This window comes from Sceloporus occidentalis, unplaced genomic scaffold (genome assembly GCF_023333645.1).
Source record: "Sceloporus occidentalis isolate IW3139 unplaced genomic scaffold, rSceOcc1.0.p SCAF_6, whole genome shotgun sequence".
Lineage (NCBI taxonomy): Eukaryota > Metazoa > Chordata > Lepidosauria > Squamata > Phrynosomatidae > Sceloporus > Sceloporus occidentalis.
The window spans coordinates 75,645,977-75,667,612 of record NW_028316986.1 but is presented as its reverse complement, the minus strand read 5'-3'; the positions used below and the strand labels follow the sequence as shown (position 1 = coordinate 75,667,612).

Here is a 21,636-nt window from a genome sequence, read left to right as displayed (position 1 = left end):
AATAGATTTGTAAGGACTCTACATTAATCCCACGAGAAAAAAAGTATAAAATTTACGGACTTTGCATGAGAGCATTGAGCTGAAGATTGTAGTTGCTCTAAAAACATTTTTTGTGGGAGATGAGAATCTCATTCTAACTAACTTTATGCAGTATAAGACTAGAGCCACATGGACACCAGTTTGCAGAAGGTTTAGCCCTGGTTCAGCTTCAAGAATGCATTTTATATAGGTTCTGAGGGAAAACACTATTGTGACCCTATATCTCTGCGTTGTATAATAATTGTGGGATAATCTTCTTTTACAATTAGTCATTGTAATTGTGTAATGTATTACATGAATAGTATCGTACTCCCACGCCAGTCACTAGTCACACTACCCCTAGGCGATAAAGTAAGACCTGGAGATTGTGCCATATACCTAGAATCTGTTCAGTTGTCAAAATTCAAAATATGAATTGTGCAAACACTAAGAATCTGTTATTATATTAATATGCCTCATACCACAATTCTTTTGAACAGCTTGTGTATGTTTTTTCCCCCTCCCTCTTTTTTCTTCCCTAAAATCTTGTGAGATAGGTTTGGCAAGTTATAGTGACTAGACCAAGGTTAGTCCATTTAGTTTTATGGTTCTTAAATTTAGGGTTCCACAGACCTAATCTTAGCATTGTGACTACTATGCACATCAATCCTATTTATTAAGTATCTTATACAACCACTGAAGCACTTTTCAAAAGACATCAGAACATATTTGTTCCTTACTGTGTGTATCTGTGTATGTTGAGGTCTATACCAATCTCTTTCATATCCATATTTCATTAATCTATATTGTGAACCCTATATGGCTTTGATATTTTAAATGTACACATGGTTATGATGATTCCCTTACTGTGTTTTCTATATCAAATTGCTTTTTAAATTTTGATAACCATAGTGTAGTTTCAGATCATTTAGAACATATTACATAGTGATATTAGAAGGCACTATAAGGCAAACATTTCCCTTGAAATAGAATTTGCTGTTTGTAAATGGTTTACCATGTCCCATACATGAAGTGGATCTGAACTGGCCTGAAGAGTTGTGTTGCTTTCCTGTGCAACTTGTTCCATGGGCAAAACAATTTCTCAGACTGTTTCTCCTAATTTTAAGGATCTTTTCTTGTAATTCAGATGTTTTAAATACAAACTTAATGGACTATTGTTTTACCCACTTATTGCTTTTGTTTTAATCATTTGGTGATAACAAAAGATATGTAATAATTTATATAATGTTATATTTTTCTATTTTTTATGAATATTGCAATAACTTCAAAGAATGAAATAACATGACATGTAACAAAGCCTTTCTAAAACTGTTGTATCTTGGAAATGAGTGTGTAGAAGTGAACTACAAAGTTTTTTAAAGGTTGAGGTTCTGACTGGACCCCTGTTTCAGAATAACTCCCCTTTGAATCCAGGGAATTGAATGAAAAGTTTTAATAATAATAATAATAATAATAATAATAATAAAATTTAAAAGGCCTGTTTAATTGAGAGGATTAAAGCCCAGGTAAGCCTGTTCTTCTGATAATACATGGTTTATTTCATACAGAGTTCTCTCTCTAAAAAACAATAATACATTTTTCTGATAAATGTTTTGTGGTATCTGTGCCAGCTGATAAATGTTGATCATACGTGAAATTAATACTTAGCAAAAATATATTTCATAATATATTCATTCCTGAAATCTGATTCTGTGCTTTGAAGTTATAGTGTGATGATGACCAACATTTAACTGCCAGTGCACAAAATGTCACAACTCTCTGTGTGTAGATGTGTGTGTTGTTTTGGGGGTGGAGGAAAGAAAACAACACTAGCATATTGTCTAATATGTCTAAAGTGTGGATTAGTAAATTCTCCTTGTCTAGCTTTTTGTATTTTTTGTTGGTTTTTTGGGCTATGTGGCCATGTTCTAGAAGAGTTTACCGCATACCATGCAGCTGTGGACAAGTCTACATAGGGACCACCAATTGTAGTGTGCAAACAAAAATCAAGGAACATGAGAGACACTGCAGACTGGGTCAGCCAGAAAAATCAGCAGTAGCAGAACATGTTACAAACCATCCTGGGCACAAAATGCTGTTTGAAAACATTGAAGTTCTGGACCATGTCAACAACTATCAGGTCAGAATGCACAGGGAAGCCATTGAAATGCACAAACATTTGGACAACTTCAACAGGAAAGAGGAAACCCTTAAAGTAAACAAAGTTTGGCTACCAGTCCTGCAAAACAGCAAAATCAGCACTCAGCAAATGCAAATGAGAACTCTCCCAGGGTCAGGGGTTTCCCAGCAGACAATGAGCATTAATCAAGCAGACACTAATCCTCTTTTGCAGACCCCTCCCAGCCTGAGGCCTGCCATTAGCAACAGAACGTACACATACAAATCACTCCTGCCTTCCCAGGGTCACACAATATATACATACCCAACTCCTTTCCGGGCAAGCGTTCTCTGAAGCTGCCAGCCACAGATGCTGGTGAAATGTCAGGAGGAAACTCTTCTTGAACATGGCCACATAGCCCGAAAAACCCACAAAAAACTATGGATGCTGGCCATGAAAGCCTTCGACTTCACATGTTTGTATTTTGTTGGTTTAAATTACTAACTAAAGAAGAAGGAGCATCTAAGAGTCTGCTGGGATTATTAATCAAGCAGAATATGTTTAGGTCCCTGTGTGGTGTGGCTTGTGAAATCTAGGAAGGGATTTTCCTCTTGTCTAGCTGAGCATCAGCACCTGATATCTTAGGATAGCTGCATTGTATGTGTCTTAATAGAGCACATCTTACCTGGGCCCTCAACATTGGATGGCTTAATCTGCAGGCATCTGTTTTAAGGTCTGTACTATCTCAGGTGTTCCATGGCATTGTGAGAAAATAAGATATGTGCTCCCAGTTACTTTACTGGGCATTGTTATTGCTAAATTACCCTGAGGCGGATCCCCAGAGGGCACTTTTTCAGAGGCTGCCTTATGCCTGAATTTAGTTCTGATTTGCACATTTATAATAAAATAATAATAATAAAATTTATTTATATTCCGCCTCTCTACAAAAAGCAATCGGGGCGGGATGGGACAGACAACCTTATTCTGTGCAGATCTTTGGACTAAAACTGTCATCATCTCCAGCCAGTGGCCAAGGACATTGTTATAACATACTACTTTCCCATCTAATAGAGCAGGCCTGCACAACATATGACCCAGGACTCGGATGCAGCCCACCAAAGGATTATGGGTGGTCCACAAGGATGTGGAAAGACATCAAGGCTCTTCCACTGTTTAGCCTCTAAGGAGAGGGTAATGCAGAGGAGGGGGGGGCAAACAATTGCCTTGGTAGGCCCCCCTACTGCTTGGCTTTCTCAGGAGGAGGAGGAGGAGGAGGAGGAGAGGCAACAGTTGCCCCTTAAAGCTCCTCCACTGCCCAGCTTTCACCCAAGAAAAAGGCTAGGTGGTGAAGAAAGAGGAGAAGGAAGACAGGCAAACACTTGCCTGCAAGGCTTCTCTGCTGCCATCCTTTCTCCCGAGGAGAAGATTGGGCAGCAGCAGTGGTGAAGGAGGGCAGGCAAACACTCACCTTGCAAGGCTCCTCCACTGCTCAGAGGAGGAAGAGGGGCAAATGCTTGCCCTGCAAGGCTTCTCCTCTGCCCAGCCTCTCCTAAGGACATTGCAGAGGAGGGCAGAATTAATATTAATTCCAATTAATATTATTAATATTAATTAATACTATTAATTCCAATTAATATTATTAATATTAATTAATACTATTAATTATCTGTGGCCTGAAGTTTAGACTATTTTTATTTTGGCCCCTACTTACTGCCAAGTTGTTCAGGTCTGTAATACAAGGTTATTCAAAAAGGATGGTGCAAAAGTAAAACCATTTGAGTTGAAAATTGATAAATAAAGACAAGTGGCAGGCTATTGCAGGATTTTTGACAATTGATATAGCTGTTTCTTTAGTTCATTCATGTTTAACATTCCATGCAATCCTTTTGGAGATATTTGACAGATCTGCAAAAGACCTTGTTGAAACTTAAGAGGCGTATATGCAATTTACTTGTGTCTCCTTGCTTGGTCTCTTATGTGGTCATGTTTTGCTGTTTTCTAGAGAAACAGATTTTTGGGGTGTGTATGTGTGTTTTAAATATCCTCAAGTCTACAATTTAGATCCTTTAGATATGTCCTGTAAGACTTGCATAATATATTTAATGAGACTTTTGTGCTGCATTGCTTATCAGTCATTAATTAGCAATGTAGTTATGAGGATGCTCAAATGCTCTGCAGGGCATTCAGCATTTGTGGCATGATTTCTCCAGATTGTGGCTTTCATCTACAGCTACAATAGTACTATTTGGGGTGAGTGGGTGGGAGATTTACTTCTGATAAATTGCTAACTTGGAGGGGGGGGGGAGACTTTCAAATTGTTATATAGTGTCTGTTTTGTTTTTTGTTAGTTTTCAGAATACCCAGACCCCATTTTATGTTCAGATTACGTGCAGTTGTCAAATTCTCCGCCTTCTTCAGATCAAAAATGTAGTACTGTGTCGTGGGAAGAGCTGAGAGCTATGGATTTACCATCTTTTGAGCCTGCATTTCTAGTTCTTTGCCGGGTCCTCCTCAATGTTATCCATGAGTGTCTCAAATTAAGGTTGGAACAACGACCTGCTGGGGAGCCATCTCTCTTGAGCATTAAGCAGGTTTGCCTCATGTGTTTTATTTATTCCTCTCTTCCTTTGTAGTAAAGCTAATATTATTCCAGAAAAGAGTCTACAGTCTGATTGTTGATAATATTATCTGGATGTATGGAAAGATAGTTGAAAGCTAATTAAGAAAGGCATTTGTAGCTAATTCTAACATTGTATATAAAATCAATTTTCTTACCAAACATTACAGTGATGTCATATATTACTTGACCTGAGTTGCTATTGTAAGCAATACAGTAGAAAAACTATATGTTGTCATTTCTGTTTCTGATAAGAATAAGGACTTATTAAGGATTCTATGGAAGACATAAATGGTCCTATCCCAGATTGTTTTCCTGTTGAACGAAGGGGAGTTATCGGAGCTATCAGTTTTATTTAAATTTAATGAGATTAAGATCCCAGGCTACTTCAGGAGTTTGAGTTATTGTTCAGTGTTATATAAAGACTTTTCTGTTCAGAAAGCCTACAATATGAATTATGAATAAACTCCAGCTCATTGTTTTTGTCTATTAAATCTGTGACACTCTGTATCTGTTTCTGTGTGTTTGGCTACCAAGCTGAATTCCAAAGTGGATTTTTTTTTGGGGGGGGGGGGGAGTTTCTCTTTCCTTTCAGTTCAGGCAGAGTAGTCTAAAAATATGAATGCAGTTTTAGGGTCTTTTAAAAAGTCAAACAGTTATTGTTGACAAATATTTTGTAGTAGATAATGAGATTTGAGCTGAGATCTGTGTTCAAGCACTAGTCTGTGTAGCATTCTTTAGAGTAAAATCATTTTGAAGATGAATGAAAAAAGGATTGAAAAATATTTGGCAAACTTAAAGACTAAAGAAATGTACTGTTGGCAACTAGCTACTCTGCAACTACAGATTTTATTTTGCTTGATTTTCTTATATCAGAAATGGCCAAGTGTTAATGTCAAAGATAAACTATTAGATTATCTAGAGAAATGTTATAATTATAAATGTGAAAATGTCAGATTGATCATTATTTATGGATCCTTCCCTTGCAGTTAGTGCGCGAGTGTAAAGAGGTCTTGAAGGGTGGCCTGCTAATGAAGCAATATTATCAGTTTATGTTACGTGAGGTATTAGATGATTTACAGAAGAACAACTGCAACATTGATTCTTTTGAGGAAGATCTACATAAGATGTTAATGGTACGTAGCAATTTTTTTTATAACTTCTACTGGCTCAAGCCTATATGCTTGTCCATCTGACTTCAAATTCTCTGATGGTTTTTATTTTATTTTTAATAGTGACAAGCTTCTCTCGCTTGAAAAGCCATATTTTTATTTTATCATTGGGGATCCCATGTTAAGCCGCCTTGCATCCCATTTTGGAAGAAGAGTGGGATATAAGCGTATTAAATAAAGAAATGTGAGCTGGAGCCTCTTAATCATTTTACAAAAGAAGGACCATCCCAAAATAAGGTGGTGCTTTCTACATATTTGGAATATATCTCTGGACACGTAATATTATATTAACTTGTATAGCATGCTGTAATCTATGCTACCAGATGGAATACCAAAGGCTACAGGAAGCTGCCTGTCTTTCTTTCAGGGAGAACATAATGATGCATACATCAGCCTGGTCCCATCTATAAGCTACAGAAGAAAAATGCATTTCTTCTCCTCCCCTTACTGGAAAGAATACTCTAAGCCAATCTCTTAGATTACTAGAAGCTACAGAACTGTAGGAAGACACACTGTGGTCTCTGCCACTTATCAGGAGACCGAAGACCAGTTGGAGCCTATTTCCCTCTGTCTCCCAAATGAAACAACATCCAGCATCCAATGAAGCTACAAATGCTTCAGTGCTTGTTTTTCTCTTCCACTCCCTCTTCTTTTTCCTTTTGTGTCACATTAGTTACATAGTAAAATCTACAGGCAAAGGCTATTGGTATTGCACTTTGAAGGTGTAAGGCACATTATATATAATGTTTATCATTTTCATTGTTATATAGAATAAGCCTTACACCTTAAGACAGAGACTGATACATTTTTTAAAAAAATGGGTCCAACATGGCCCTGTACTCCCAGGGTCTATGAAATATTGATGATGTAATGTAGAAAACAGAGAAAATGAAGGTAAGATGGGGGAGGGGGGGTTAGTTATAGCTTTGTATTTGGGAGATGCTGAGAAGCTCATAGGCTTGCTCTAGCTCTGTTCAAGGGGAAGTTGTATTGCAACTAGGAATACACTCCCTACATTTAGTTGCAAGTTACTTACTTGCATTCCTTTAATCTACATTTTTAAACAATTTCTAACCTTCATGAGTAAATGGTAAGTTTCCGTTATGAACTTAAAAATGAAAAGGTTCCATTTTAAAGGATGGATTACTGAATGGATCAACAAAATTCTTGGCTCCCGTTTATTCATAGAATCTGTATTATTTTAGCCAGACCTTAATAATATATATTTAGAAGTCCCTCTGACTTCAGAAGAACTCAGTCCTTAGTAATTATGCCTGAGGAGCTGAGATGACTTTCCACAGTTCTGTAACTCAGCTCCTCGGGAATAATTACTAAAGACTGAGTTCTGCTGAATTCAGAGAGGCTTCTAAATACATATTATTAAGATCTGCTTGTAGAAAACCTCTTGAAGTAAAGCAGCGTCACAGTATGTGCATTAGGATTGGGGCACCTTTACTTATACAGTCATACATGGTAGGCACAGACAATTAGAAGCTATTAATATTGTGAGGTGCCTTTCTCTCTGATTTATGATTGGCAGATTTTGAAGCTGCTGATCATGTCATGGCTGGAGATCAGATTTATATCTATCCTGCACATGAATGAACTTTATTTTTATGAGCCAAAATTGGATGAGCACCCTTTCATCTGAAATCTCACTGGTTATTGGCTTAAACCCCCTCCCCAATAGTTGCAATTCTGTGCCACAAGAACTATCATATAAAGAAGAAGGGCCCTCCCTCCAGTCCATGTGCCGTGGTCCAGGCATCAGAGGGAGAGAAGATCTGCTGGACTTTTTCCCTTCCCCACTGCCATTCCCTTCTCCTTTTGTGTTTTGTTTTTTTAGATTGTAAGCCTGAGGGCAGGGAAATATTTAATTTTTTAAAAAAATGTAAGCTGCTCTGATAGCCTAGGCTGAAGAGCGGGGTATGTCTGTATGTATAAATAAATAAATAAATAAATAAACAAACAAACATGCGTGCATGCAAAACTGATAAACAGGTCTTGCTTAGAGAGAGGATAAGGAAGAATGTAAGCCATGTTCCGTTTCATAAAGTCATCATCATATTATGTGTAGGCTGTGTTTTTACTGTAGCACTTCTTTGAGTTCATGAGCACACTTTGAAGCTATTGTCTAATTTGCTTTTCCTCCTATTTCAAGGTTTATTTTGATTATATGCGAAGCTGGATCCAAATGTTACAGCAGTTACCTCAAGCATCTCATAGTTTAAAAAATCTCTTGGAAGAAGAATGGAATTTCACCAAAGAAATTACTCCTTATATACGAGGAGGTGAAGCTCAAGCTGGAAAACTGTTCTGGTAGAACTCACTGTTATTCTGATTCTCTTGCCTGTTTATCTCAAAATTAAATGCAATTAATAGGAAATATAATACCTTTCAAAAATATTTGTTTCTACGAAATTCCAGTATTTTAAACATGAAATTATAGTTTCCAGTATTTAGAGATTAAAATTTCTGGAAATTTTGAATCCACTGCTCAAAAAAAAAGTTCTCCTCCTTTTTTAATGGAAGCCCTCCCAAGTACAAGGTTACACGTGCTTCTCCCAATTTTCTGTTTTGACAAAGTAGAAAAGTTGATCTGAGTTTTAATGTATGTTTGACTAGTAGAAATTAAATATTAAGCAGGATCTGTCTGTACAATTTTAGTGGAAAGTAGAATTTATCTGCAATATATTTAGCCACAGTTACTATTGTCTCCTGTCATGCTGATCTTTTTTCTTTGGATGGGAACAGTTGCAGAACTAACATGCGGCACACATTTTGCCTGGCAAAACTGATGTTTTCATGTCAAACCTTATAGTTCCTCAGATATTTGCTTTTCCTGTATGTGAGTAAAGCAGTGCCAGATGAAGATCAGATTAGTTTTGCCATGCTATTGTGGCCAAATATTTCCCTTCATGTAAAAGGAGTTAGTTGATGTGAAGCCTTTTAGAAATTGTTTGACTGCATATCAATCCTAACCAGTGTAAGAACTCGTTTAAGTAGTAGCTTAACTACATCTGGAAAGCTGAACCTTGTTTAGCACAGATGTAAAGAATCATGAACATATTTCTGAAAGCATGTTTCTTGGTTGTAGTCCCCACGCCTTGGAGTTTTTGTTCAGTAATGAAAGAGGAAATTCCTGGTGTAATGCAGATCTGTGGAACATTTAACTCCTGGCATGTGTGTGTAAGAGATATTTTGTGCCCATGATTTCATACTATTGTACATATGCTCAATGCATTTTGTAAGAGAGTTGCTTATAGCTTTGTGCCGGTGTGTTTAAAATAATTATGCAAAAATATTGGGCTTTTTTGTACTGATGAGCATGGTTGCCATTTCCATCAGATGTGTTTGCATCAGACATGTTTGCAGGCCTGTAGCTTGCCATTAGGGGCCCTGGGGCAGAAAGTAGGTCTCAGTAGGGTGGAGCATTCGCACACTCCCTAGTCCTACTGTGCACCGCGGGTGTCATCTTGGCACACCGCTGTTTGGGACCCCCTTTGGCTAGGGGTCCCGGGCCAGTGCCCTGGTACAGGCCTGCATGTTTGATTTGAGCTTTACAGGCAAACCCATTTAAATAAAAGAGAGAAAATCAATGATTTTTTTTTCAGAATGGGGAAGAAGAAATGATGAGGAAAATGTTATTTTTGAGAAATGTTTGCTCTTGAGAAATGATTTTTCTAGTAGTTTTTATTCTTTTTAAAACGTTCTTATTCTTTCTACATATTAAATATTCTCTTCTTTCTGATATCATTCTGTTCATCTTTTTAAAATAAAAAGTAAGAAAAATGATAAGAATTCAAAGAGCTTTTCTCTGGGGTGCAACAGACCTCCACCCTTTCCTAGCAGGATCGGGGCCATGGCAACCTCACTGCGCGGCCCCGATCCAACCTTTTAAAAGCAGCTCCTTTTTGCACAGCAGTGCAGCTATATGGTGCTCCTTCGGTACTGCATCGTATGGACTCAGCGCTGGAGAAGCATCATGACGCCCTGGGGGCGGAGTCAGAGTATGCGTCATCTGGACATGATGCTCAGACTCCACCCAAGGCCAGCTTTTCACTCTGCTCTGTACAGGGCCTTTGTCTGAACTACTGTCCTCTTCTCTTATATTTTAATACTTTAATATCAGTGTCCCTGTAAACTTGAGTACTTCGGAAATTTTGTTTCATAACCATTGTAATGTTTGCAGGAATGACAATTTAATTTTATTTCAGTGACATTGCGGGTGTGCTGCTAAAATCAACAGGAATCTTTCTGGATGCTGGCTTACAAGTGAGCTGTGCTGAGTTTTGGGCTAGTGCTGATGACAGTGCTGCTTCAGACGAAATCAGGTACTCTTGGGTTTTCATATTTTCTGTCTTGTTTTTGTGCTCCTTCAATTCCTCTCTAGCTGACAGAAGCTCTGTTATTGTAGCTATGTTTGTTGATGCCACCCATCAAAACCTGCCTTTTCAGCTAGGTAGCATGACAGCTGAAGGGTTTTTGAGGTGCTGCAGATCAGGACACTGGGAAATGATGTTTACATCGTTCTCCTGGTCACAGGGCACATTTGAGAGCAGGCGCCTGAGAAGACCACTAGGACTATTGTTTCTCTCCATGTGCCCAATGACTGGGAGAGCACTGCAGATGTCACTTTCCAACACCCCATTCTGTAAAATTTCAGAAATTCTGTAAGTTCAGAAAGACTATAAATGTGAATCCCAAAAGATTCTAAATCTGTCTTACAATCTTGTAAGATCTTGTACAATCTACGTAGTAAGATGCCAGCTATTTTTTTTTAAAAAAAAGTACAGCTAAAAATTCATGTTTATGTATTCTAACCTTAATAGTAGTCAAGGGCATGTGAACAATTTTATGCATTTTTTAAAAAATTATGTTTTGCATTCTGCCTCAACCTCTAAAACTGAAATATGTCATCTTAAGATGCCAGGTTTTATCTAGTTTTTGTTTTAAAAAAGAATATCTTTTTTAGTACATGGCTGAAGGTATATCAGAATGACTGATTTCTGTTTCTTTTTATAGGAGGTCTGTTATAGAAACCAGCCGAGCACTGAAAGAGCTATTTCATGAAGCTAGAGAGAGAGCGTCCAAAGCTCTTGGCTTTGCGAAGAGGTTAAGAAAGGTAAAAAGTGGACATGGGTGCATTTTAAAATAACAATCACATGCAGTGGCCTTGGGACACATAACAATTCGATTTGATAATAAGTGTACTTTTCCTATTCCTAGGATCTTGAAATAGCAGCAGAGTTCACATTATCAGCCTCTGTGAGAGAGTTTCTCAGTGCCCTGAAAGCACAACAGCACATGAAGGTAAAATCATCCTAGGAGCTTTAATGGTTTTCAATGTAACCATAATGTTGATTCAAAAGTAGTATTCACTGAGGCTTATGCCAGAGTAAATGTGTACCAGGTTTTAGCCAAAATGTGTTAAATGGGGAGTTGAGCCAAATATATGAATTGTGGATTTGTGCATGCTTGAATACTAAGTACATGATCAAAAGGGCACTGAAGTGGAAATGCTATACCTGTATTTTGGCCATATTACTGCAGATTGCAGTTTGATGTTCACATGAATACTCATACCAAGAAAGATACCCTGCACATAGCAAACCACTTGGCAAGACAGAGAGAAGACTTCAAGCCTGTTATGCAGAGGTATTCATCCATTGTGATGAGAAAAAGGAGGTAGAGAATGCATTTCCACACTGGCAAGGTGTTGCATTGCTGTCTTTTTAATTGTTTATTCAGGCAGGAAATATGTCCCCTTGTTGTTGAGACACTTGGGAGATGTTCCTGTCTCTTAGTTCTGGGATGGTAAAAAGGAAAGAGTTGTATGGTTGCCACAGCAATTTGGGAATGCTTTCTTCCCCACTCACATTGGTAAGAGGAGTACTCTTTGGTTGGCCTTCATCACTGTGTAGTCTTGCTCATTATGTGTTCCTTGATTGGCTGAGATCATTAAGTAACAGAAAAAAAATGAGATGGAGAAGTATTTTCCCTGTTGATATTACATAGCTTTCCTTGAAAATCCCCCCCTTCTTACTTTGAAAATTTGATGCAGCTCCAGCTTTAATAACTGGGATCATATTGGTTTGTTCTTCAGGTACAGATCCCTGGACTTGAAAACTTACAGATTTTTGTGCCGGATAGTCTTGTTGGGGAAAAATCTGTTATCTTGCAGTTGCTTAATACAGCTGCTGGAAAAGACTGTTCAAAGGACTCCGATGAAGTTGCAAGTGAACCATTTTTACTTATGACAAAGTACACTGAAAAAGATCATGAAGGTGATGACAGCTGGAGCACTTGGGAAGGACAGCCTATTAAAATAGTCCCTCAGGTGGAAACTATTGACACACTGAGAAGCATGCCGGTAAATAGTTTCCTTAATATTTGGAAGTTCTCCTGAGTGATAACTATTTATAGACCCCAAAGGTTAAGAGAGGCTGTATTTCATTAATAAATTTTATTTGAAATATTATTAGTATAGATTCTTGGGTACTTGAGAATTTGACTTTCTGTTCTTAGACATCCATACAGGGGCTTTAGTTTAGTAAAATTCTTCTGTTGCAAAAAACAAGGCATTTTTTCCTGATCTCACATGGAATAGATCAAGCCTAATTGTCAATCTATTCTTAGATTAGAGGCTATGATCCACAGTCTTCAGTACTTTTGTTACCATTTTTGTAATCATATCTTGCTCTCATATACAAAACTCAAATACTCCAACTTTTTCATTGTGTGTTTGAACAAGAGAGAGGGGAAGATTACCAATACTGTTGTTTCTTTATTCAGTAGCTTCAACTGTGAATGGCTTTTAATTTCCTCAAGAAACAACATATAGAACTACGACCTGTTACAGACTGCTGAAATAAAGCTGCTTCGGGTCTCTTTGGAGGTATGCTGTTTAAATGATGCATGCATCCTAAGAATCCGGAAGCTGCACCAAAGCTGCACTCCAGTGCTTAGGAATGGAGTGTGGCTTTGGCGCGACCTCTGGACTCTTAGGACCCATGCATCATTTAAATAGCATACCTCCAAAGAGACCCAAAGCAGCTTTATTTTGGCAGTCTGTAACAGGCCAATATAACCTTAACAGCAGATGTAACACTGTCAAGCTGTCAATAGGTTAATGGACTTGTTGATATTTGGGAAGATGAAAATGGCTTTAAAAGTGCTTAATACAGAGATTCTTTCTTCACAACTAGCAGCGCCAGTGTAGTGGGGCAAGCCATGTATAGAAGATAGACATGTAATTGTCACTTGATCATGCTGAGTTTTAAAGAGACATCCTTAGAAAATACAAACATATAACTGGACATTTCCCATAAAATCATTCATTTCAGGGATGTACTACTGAAATATTTCAGTTATTAAGGGAGTACTTTAACTTTCAAAATAGGCATTACTGAATTCACAGATACAACATTGGGAGCCACTTTTCAACAACAACAAGTTAACTTTGTATTCCTAGGTTGACAACCTACTCCTTGTAGTCATGCAGCCTGTTCATCTTGTGAATCAGAGAAAAGCTTTCCAACAGGTTCTTGAAGGGCTAGTCTCTTTGCATCAGGAGCAAACATCCAGTCAGCCAGTCATTGCTAAAGCTCTTCAGCAGTTGAAGGTATGTCTCTTCCTGATTTATCTTCCTTTGCATTGTTCATCATTCTAAGTTGCATTTTCACAAAGAGATCAGAAAAAAATATGGTTTGCCTTTTCATTTTCGAAAAGTTGAGTGTCTTTGCAAAATGCTGCCTGGGTTGTTTGTATGTTTTAGGACATCTTAAGTTTAAAATTTGACAGATGAGGTATAATTCCCTTGGTCAGTTTTGAAATATGAAATCCTGTATCAGAATGTTCTAGTGTAACAGTAAGTCACAGTTGTGAAAATGCCTTTCTGTAAAAGGGCTGTATTACAATAAGGAGCTCTGAAACGGAGCTCCTTCCTGCTCCGTGCTAAGGGCGCACTAAGCACCCTGGCGCGGAGCGAGGACGTCACATCCGCGCCGCCCCGTATAGAGGCGGCGCGGTCGTGACGTCCTCATGGCGGCGGCCGTGTGGAACGGCTGCTGCCATTTTGTGCGCGCAGAGCGCGCACTAGGGTTAAGGGGTTGCGGAAGCACCGCCCCTTTCTAACCCTAGTACGCGCTCCGCACGTACTTTCCTGCCTGTTTGTAACGGGCCAATGTTAGCAAATTATGATAATTGCTGCAATTATAATTCTCATTGTTTAGCCAGTGTTGCATATTATTTAAGAGTTCGAACAGATTTATGAAAGAACTGAAAATATTTTGTACATGGATTATAATTTCATATTCATTGTTTGGGGATGGGTAGAGTATGCTGGCATGTGTGTTGAGAGATGCCTCATTGTGTTTCTGATTAAATAACTTTTTCCATAAAAAGCTGAAGCCATGATTCATTTTAATTTTTAATGGTGCAGTCCTGTATGTGTCTACTCAGAAGTAAGTACCACAGAATTAAATGAGACTTAATATTTTACCTAGGACTGCAGTGCAAATTGTCCCAAGATTTAGTAATTTGTCCACTGGCAAAGAGTACCTATACAATCCGCTCTGCACTCTCAGAATAACTGGGAAGAATGTGTTAGAACATCAACCAACTAGGCTCATATCAGTACGCTGATGACACTCAAATTTATTTCTCTATTTCTCCAACTGAAGCAGTGACCCAGGATGGTATCTTTCCTCTGAATGCCTATCTTGAGTCGGTAATGGGCTGGATGAGGGAAAATAGACTCAAACTGAATCCACAGAAAACGGAGGTACAGGTACTAGTGATAGGTAACCCTGGCTCAGAGAAGGAAATTTGTCATCCAGTCCTTGAAGGGGTCACACTTCCCCTGAAGGACGAGGTTCGCAGTTTAGGCATACTCCTGGAGTCATCTCTACAGTTGTCATCCCAGGTGGAGGTGATATCCAGGAGTGCTTGGTACCAACTACGATTGATATGCCAGCTGCGTCCCTACCTGATCCAGGGAGACCTTGAAACAGTGGTACATGCGCTGGTAACTTCTCGTTTAGATTTCTGTAATGCACTCTACATGGGGCTACCTTTATACCAAGTCCGGAAGCTTCAGCTGATTCAAAATGCTGCATCCAGATTGCTCACTAAAACATCTAGATCAAAGCATATTACACCGATATTAAAATCTCTGCACTGGCTACAGATTAGCTTCCGGGCCCAATATAAAGTGTTGGTTACTACCTTTAAGGCCCTAAATGGCTCGGGACTGAGTTACTTGAGGGAACGCCTCTCCCTACACAATCCTCCCCGCACTCTCAGAATATCTGAAAAGAAATTATTGGAATACCCAAAAGTCAGATTAAGATCAACTTTTGACAAAGCATTTACTGCTGTTGCCCCCAGACTCTGGAATGGCCTACCGGAAGAGATCCGTCTTATTAACACTCTAGATCAGGGGTTGGCAGCCTCCGGCCCGCGGGCCGGATGCGGCCCACGGAGGCCTTTGAGCCGGCCCCTGGCTCCTCCTGCTGCCGCCGCCGCCTCCAGTTGCACCTTTTCTCCGCTCTGGGCGCCGCCATTTTGGGGGGAAAATGGCGGTGAAATGTCACGCGACCTTCTGTCACCATTTTGGGCAAAAAAAAGGCGGCGAAATCTCACGCGACCTCAGAGAAGGCCCAGGGCTCCGACGGCGGCAGCGGGCCTCTGGGAGGCCCGTTGCCGTCGCTGGGGCCCTCCAGGAGGGCTCCGACGGAGGCAGCGGGCCCCTGGGAGGCCAGTTGCCATCGCTGGAGCCCTCCAGGAGGGCTCCTGCGACAGCAGCGGGCCTCCCAGAGGCCCGTTGCCTTCGCTGGGGCCCTCCAGGAGGGCTCTGACGGCGGCAGCGGTCCCCTGGGAGGCCAGTTGCTGTCGCTGGGGCCCTCCAGGAGGGCTCCTGCGATGGCAGCGGGCCTCCCAGAGACCCGTTGCCTTCAGTGGGGTCCTCCAGGAGGGCTCCAACGGCGGCAGCGGTCCTCTGGGAGGCCCGTTGCCGTCGCTGGGGCCCTCCAGGAGGGCTCCAGCGGCGGCAGCGGGCCTCTGGCATCAGGGGCCGGCAAAGACGGGGAGGCCTCCAGCGCTGGCGGTCCCCGCCGGCTCTTTCCCGGCCTCTGACAGGGCCTGGTTCCCCGTCAGGGGCCGGCAAAGAGGAGGTGGCCTGGCCCCTTGGGGTGGAAGCTCTGCCCCCGGGGGTGGAAGCTCCGCCCCCAGGGGTATGAGCTCTGCCCCAGGGGTGGAAGCTCTGCCCCCAAATGGTGGAAGCTCCGCCCCCAAATGGTGGAGGCTCCACCCCCTAGCATGCGGCCCTGCCCCTGGGGGTGGAAGCTCCACCCCCCGGCTTCGGCCCCCCAGTTGTCTGAGGGACAGCAACCCGGCCCCCGGCTCAAAAAGGTTACCTACCCCTGCTCTAGATGCTTTTAAGAAAGCACTTAAGATGGATCTCTTCTGGCGGGCTTACTCACCTGATCAACTATGATTGAACCCTGAAAATGTTTATGTTTACCTCCTATGGATGATGTGCACATAGATTGCAATGATAATTTTTATACTGTTTTTATAATTGACCGGTAATTAACATATTGTAAGAATTTGTGAGTTTGCAAAAATCTATATATTATAATGCTGATTTTATCTGTTGTGCTCCCGCCTTGATCCATGGGGAGAGGTGGGAAATATAAATAAAGATTTTATTTATTATTTATTTATATCAACTTCCCAGAGAGCCTTCACAGCAGCTGCTACGAAATTGTGGAACGATCTTCCGGAAGAGATCCGTCTTATTACCTCCTTGGAGGCGTTTAAGAGGGCACTTAAGACGGCTCTCTTCCGGCGAGCTTATCCACCTGACCTTATGTAAGAGATACCTTCAGACCATTCTATGAATCTACTACATTACCACTTGACAATGAGTTAGCTTTTAAGGTTAATTGTATTTTTATTGATGTATTTTTATATGTATTTTATTACTGATGTATGTGTTTTAGCGGACTATAATAGCGGACTATTATTATTATTATTATTATTATTATTTTAGTTTTTAATGTTCCTGTAGACTTATGCTTCTTTACATAAGTAATATCTAGCTGAGGTTTTTTTTTACCCTACTTTCCAGAGTGATGCATTACAGCTATGTAATAAGATAAGCAGTGCACTTGACAGAGTGGAACGCATGTTCACATCTGAATTTGATGCAGAGGTTGATGAGTCAGAATCCGTTACTTTGCAGCAATATTATCGGGAAGCCATGATTCAGTGTTACAACTTTGGTTTTGAGGTAGGTTCAAGAGCCATATTTTTGATAGTTGAAGGCTGCTGAAGAACTCGCCTGTATTTCAGGGAAAAAATTTATATCTAGGCAAGATTGTCATATTTTTCCCCTAGTTGGCTGTGGATTGGATCATTGCTTTTCAGGCAGTTCTGGAAAAAATGAAGCATGGCCTTGCTTTGTTGAGAACAGAGTCAATACAACTGTTGCCATTTTGTAAAAACAAAAATGCTTACAAATACATTTCTCATGATGAGAACACTTACTCTGTTGAGTTTCATGGGTTGATTTTATCTGACTCTACAGTTTCATTTTGCTGCAGATATCAACAGGTTTGGTTTGCCAGATGGTACATGGATATATTCTATTATTCTGTTACTAGTGTCTCACTGTAGTTATGTTGCACATATTACTGCTCTTAGTTCAGCTGTTTGAGAATTTTAAAACCAAAACATCACCTTTTTAGGCATAAAAATGATGCTGCAAATAACAGCTGTAAATAGCAACATTTATTTCAGAGCCTTGAAGGATATTCTTAATGTATTTTAGTACCATAAAGAAGTCATTCGCCTGATGTCTGGAGATTTCAGACAGAAAATTGGGGACCAGTACATCAGTTTTGCAAGGAAGTGGATGAATTATGTCCTTACAAAATGTGAGAGCGGGCGAGGCACCAGACCAAGGTAATGATTAAGCAGCATATTTTTGCTTCTTCTTGTTTGTGGTATTTTTATAGCACTAATTTTATAAAGTGTGTAAAATATAAGATACTTGAAGGTCCAAATTAATCATTTTTCAGAGCAGGATTTTGCATGAAAAGAAAACAAGGATAGAATTGCCACACAGTGTGAGTAAAGCCAGCTGTGTTCGGTAATCAGCACAGTGTAAAATATCATCCTCTCTTATTGCTTGACTTACAAGCTACTGTCAGTCCTCTTGAATTCACTGGTCTCTGACTAACTGTTAAGAGTCAAGGGTAAGATTAATTAGTTACGATTAAAGGTTTTGGTTGTCCTTGCCCAGCAAGACATTCTCTTGTGTGTTTCCTTTTGCCATTATTTTGAAAAGATAACTGTTGTGTCTGATGGTGTGGCAGACTTTGGCAAGAACTTCCATGTTAAACATACTATATTTCTCAGGAAACTAAATTATTGACAAAAGAGATATTCTCTGAAGTCAGAACTATGGATTCTATTTTCCAAAATAGGGTAAGATCCATATATTATTTGGCTGTGCACCTACTTGAAAGAACATTTGCTGTCATAAACTGAATGACTTATGGATATGATATATGCAGATTATTTTTTTAAAAATGTTAATTAATAAGTACCCATAATCATTTGCAGCATTTGTTTCTAAACATTTGGGCTCATTCGATCTTGGTTGGATGCCACCTCAGATATGGTGTTTGATTAACCAGACCTGAATATAAAATAATGTGTTTTGTTACATCACTATTTGTGTACTGATCCTGGGGAAAGTGGCATAACTGTGTGCAAGCATCTTGCCATATTGTGCATTCTCTATGCATTTGTACTTAAAATCGTGAATCTCCTTGTTATATAAGAAATTGACTTTTATTGATATGACAAAAGCCAGCCAAGTAGCTTCATGATTAAATCATGATTTGAGCTCATATCTTCCTTGTCAAAATTCAGTATTACATCTCAAATCATTCTTATTTCTACAGTTTTTGTGGGGGTTTTGGGCTATGTGGCCATGTTCTAGAAGTGTTTATTCCTGATGTTTCACCAGCATCTGTGGCTGGCATATTCAGAGAATCTTTCTCTGAAGATGCCAGCCACAGATCCTGGCGAAACTTCAGGAATAATCTCTTCTAGAACATGGCCACATAGCCTGAAAAACCCACAAAAAACTATGGATGCCAACCATGAATGCCTTCGACTTCACATTCTTATTTCTAATTTCATTTGTATTTTTCAATCTCTTTTTCATTTTCACACAGGGGAAAAAACCTTATGAGGTAGTTAGACTGAGGAACAGGAACTGTTCAGATCATTTGATTTTTAAGAAGTCCCTCTAATTTAAGAGTGTTAGGGTTGCATAATCTTATGAATATTCATAAAAATTGAGCTTTGGAGAACAGAATCTTGAGTAGGTTTTGTTTTACACTTGCATATTTAGAAAAGCAAGTGTTGGTGTAATGCAGCAACAGAAATTGCTTCTTTCAGTAAACAGAGTGACTTATATAAGTATTAAAGAATAACTTTGGGGTTAAAGAATAACATTTGTCTGCTCTACAGGTGGGCAACACAGGGTTTTGATTTCCTTCAAGCCATTGAGCCAGCATTTATTTCAGCTCTGCCAGAAGATGACTTTTTGGTATGTCAGCCACTTTTATATTTCTAGTTAGAAAGCATTATAGGCTGCATTTAAGATGAGTTGACAATGCCACCTGGGAAAGAAGGTTGTGTTTTGTGTTCACCACATTCACCCTCCTTGATTAAATTTGTGTCCCTCAGCTATTCCTTTCAATCAGTTAAGAAAACTATAGCATGTAACACTTGAAAGTGTGATTATTTAGTATTCCAATGATGCTTATTCCTTGCTTTCCAGAGTTTACAGGCACTGATGAATGAATGTATTGGACATGTCATTGGAAAGCCTCACAGTCCTGTTACAGGTTTGTACCTTGGTAAGGCAGCATCTACAATCTCTTTCTCTGGGACTTTACAACTATAGATAATAGAAATCTATAAACATTTTAACTATGAGTAAGCCATTTGAAGTTCAAAATTTAAACTATTTCCTTTAAGCGTTTTCTGCCATCTGTCTCATTATGAGGCAGTCAAGATGGCTGGAATATAACAACAACGAAAACAGAATAATCAGTCAGCCAAAAACCAAAAATAAAAATTAAAAAATACAAGTGTAAAAACCCTCATACAAGGAACTGAGAAAATAAATTCCAATCTAAGTGAGGAAACAGACAAAATGGCAAAGAGAGGAGTCAGAAATCCAACAGACCCATACTTTGGATTTGATAGATTTTTAGTTTTTGTTTGGAATGACAAGGGGCAGTTTTCCTAGGGTGTGTCATTCCAAAGTCTGTGCACAGCAAGTTTGAAGGGCCATTTGGACATTTCTGGCAACTGGGCCTTGGAAATGAGTAGAATATACAACAGGACCTCAACAGATGAATCCATGGAGCAAATAGATCCATATAGTAGTAGGCGATGCAGCACTTTGATTGAGTGCACAAAGTGAAATGGAAATAAGTAAAGATGGTAGAATAATAGTCATATGTTCCAGGTCTTTCCAGACAACCGCATTTTTTCAGTTGAAATTTCTGGGCATTCATCAAAGGCTGACCCATGTAGGATATGGATCAGTAATCCACTTTTGATCTAATTACCACCAAATCTATATTCTTTTCTCCTGCCAAAAACAAAACAAAACAAAACAAAAGTCTAAGCAAAACCAAAACAAAAAAACAAAAACCCACTATGGGCCTGAAGGCCAAATAAAGTGGCTTCTGGACGCTTCGGGGGGCGGTGTTAACATGATGCATGCCCCCAAAGTGGCCAGAAGCTGCCCAAGACCGTGCCAAGCCATGAAGAGCCAGACTTTTTATGAGCGGATTAAATCCATTCCTGTGAGTTTGGGACTGTGGCGGCAACCCACTTTGTGAACAGGCCGTACGGTCACCATGGTCCCAGCCCGCTTGTGGCTGGAGCAGCCTCCAGCTATTCTTTCTGAGCCATATGCTTTGGGTTACAGTGAACAGACTGAAAATACATAAAAGGTAACTTTACCCTAAAAACACCAGATCCCTTTTTATATTCAAAGCTAAGCAGAACCTGCTCTGGGTTAATTCTTGAATGGGAGACCCTCAACAAATATCAGGTGTTGTAGGCTATATGTTAGAGGAAGGTTCTGGCAAAACCACCTCTGAGTATTGCTTGCCTAAGAAAACCCCATGAAATTCATGGGACCACCATAAGTCAACAGGTGACTGAAAGGCAGATACATGCATGCAACTTTACACAGTCATCCCAACATTATCTCTTTAATTTAATTACCCCTTTCTAGTTGCAGGTATTGAATCCAGCACTTCTAGTACTAGTATGAAAGTTGTCCCCAGGTTTTCTCTTAAAGATTCTTTATGTTATGACTTACCAAGCCAAGTACAGATCAGTAGCCACATATTCCAAGTGCTTAGCAGCCCCCACATCTCTCACTTTCCTGTAGTTGCTGGCAGAGAGCAAAAGCAAGATTGATGTGATCACATTGTACATAGCTGGTGGGCTTCATGTGGGCTGGTCACAACATGTCCAGGCATACATGAATTCAAGAGTCCTGCTGCAATCAAACCTGGGGTTTCATTGGGATGTGCAGTCTGTGCTCCACACAATAGTTGCAGGAAAATGTATGAGCAAGAGAGTTGCTTATGTTGAGAAAT

The 21,636-nt window shown here is 39.7% G+C and overlaps 1 protein-coding gene across 5 annotated transcripts in view; it reads left to right on the top strand.

Annotated features, from left to right (window-relative positions):
* The window catches only part of MAP3K4 (mitogen-activated protein kinase kinase kinase 4), a 73,905-nt gene that overhangs the window by 30,652 nt on the left and 21,617 nt on the right, over nucleotides 1–21,636 (top strand). For 3 of the 5 annotated variants that reach the window (XM_089530088.1, XM_089530090.1, XM_089530092.1), the window contains exons 4-15: nucleotides 4,486–4,728; nucleotides 5,744–5,890; nucleotides 8,088–8,245; nucleotides 10,144–10,260; nucleotides 10,952–11,051; nucleotides 11,156–11,239; nucleotides 12,033–12,299; nucleotides 13,401–13,550; nucleotides 17,061–17,222; nucleotides 17,763–17,896; nucleotides 19,478–19,556; nucleotides 19,791–19,869. In XM_089530088.1, coding sequence (XP_089386214.1) covers nucleotides 4,486–4,728; nucleotides 5,744–5,890; nucleotides 8,088–8,245; nucleotides 10,144–10,260; nucleotides 10,952–11,051; nucleotides 11,156–11,239; nucleotides 12,033–12,299; nucleotides 13,401–13,550; nucleotides 17,061–17,222; nucleotides 17,763–17,896; nucleotides 19,478–19,556; nucleotides 19,791–19,869 — 1,720 coding nt within the window. The remainder of the gene's footprint in view (nucleotides 1–4,485; nucleotides 4,729–5,743; nucleotides 5,891–8,087; nucleotides 8,246–10,143; nucleotides 10,261–10,951; nucleotides 11,052–11,155; nucleotides 11,240–12,032; nucleotides 12,300–13,400; nucleotides 13,551–17,060; nucleotides 17,223–17,762; nucleotides 17,897–19,477; nucleotides 19,557–19,790; nucleotides 19,870–21,636) is intronic. The other 2 variants (XM_089530091.1, XM_089530089.1) reach the window with 1 other exon arrangement.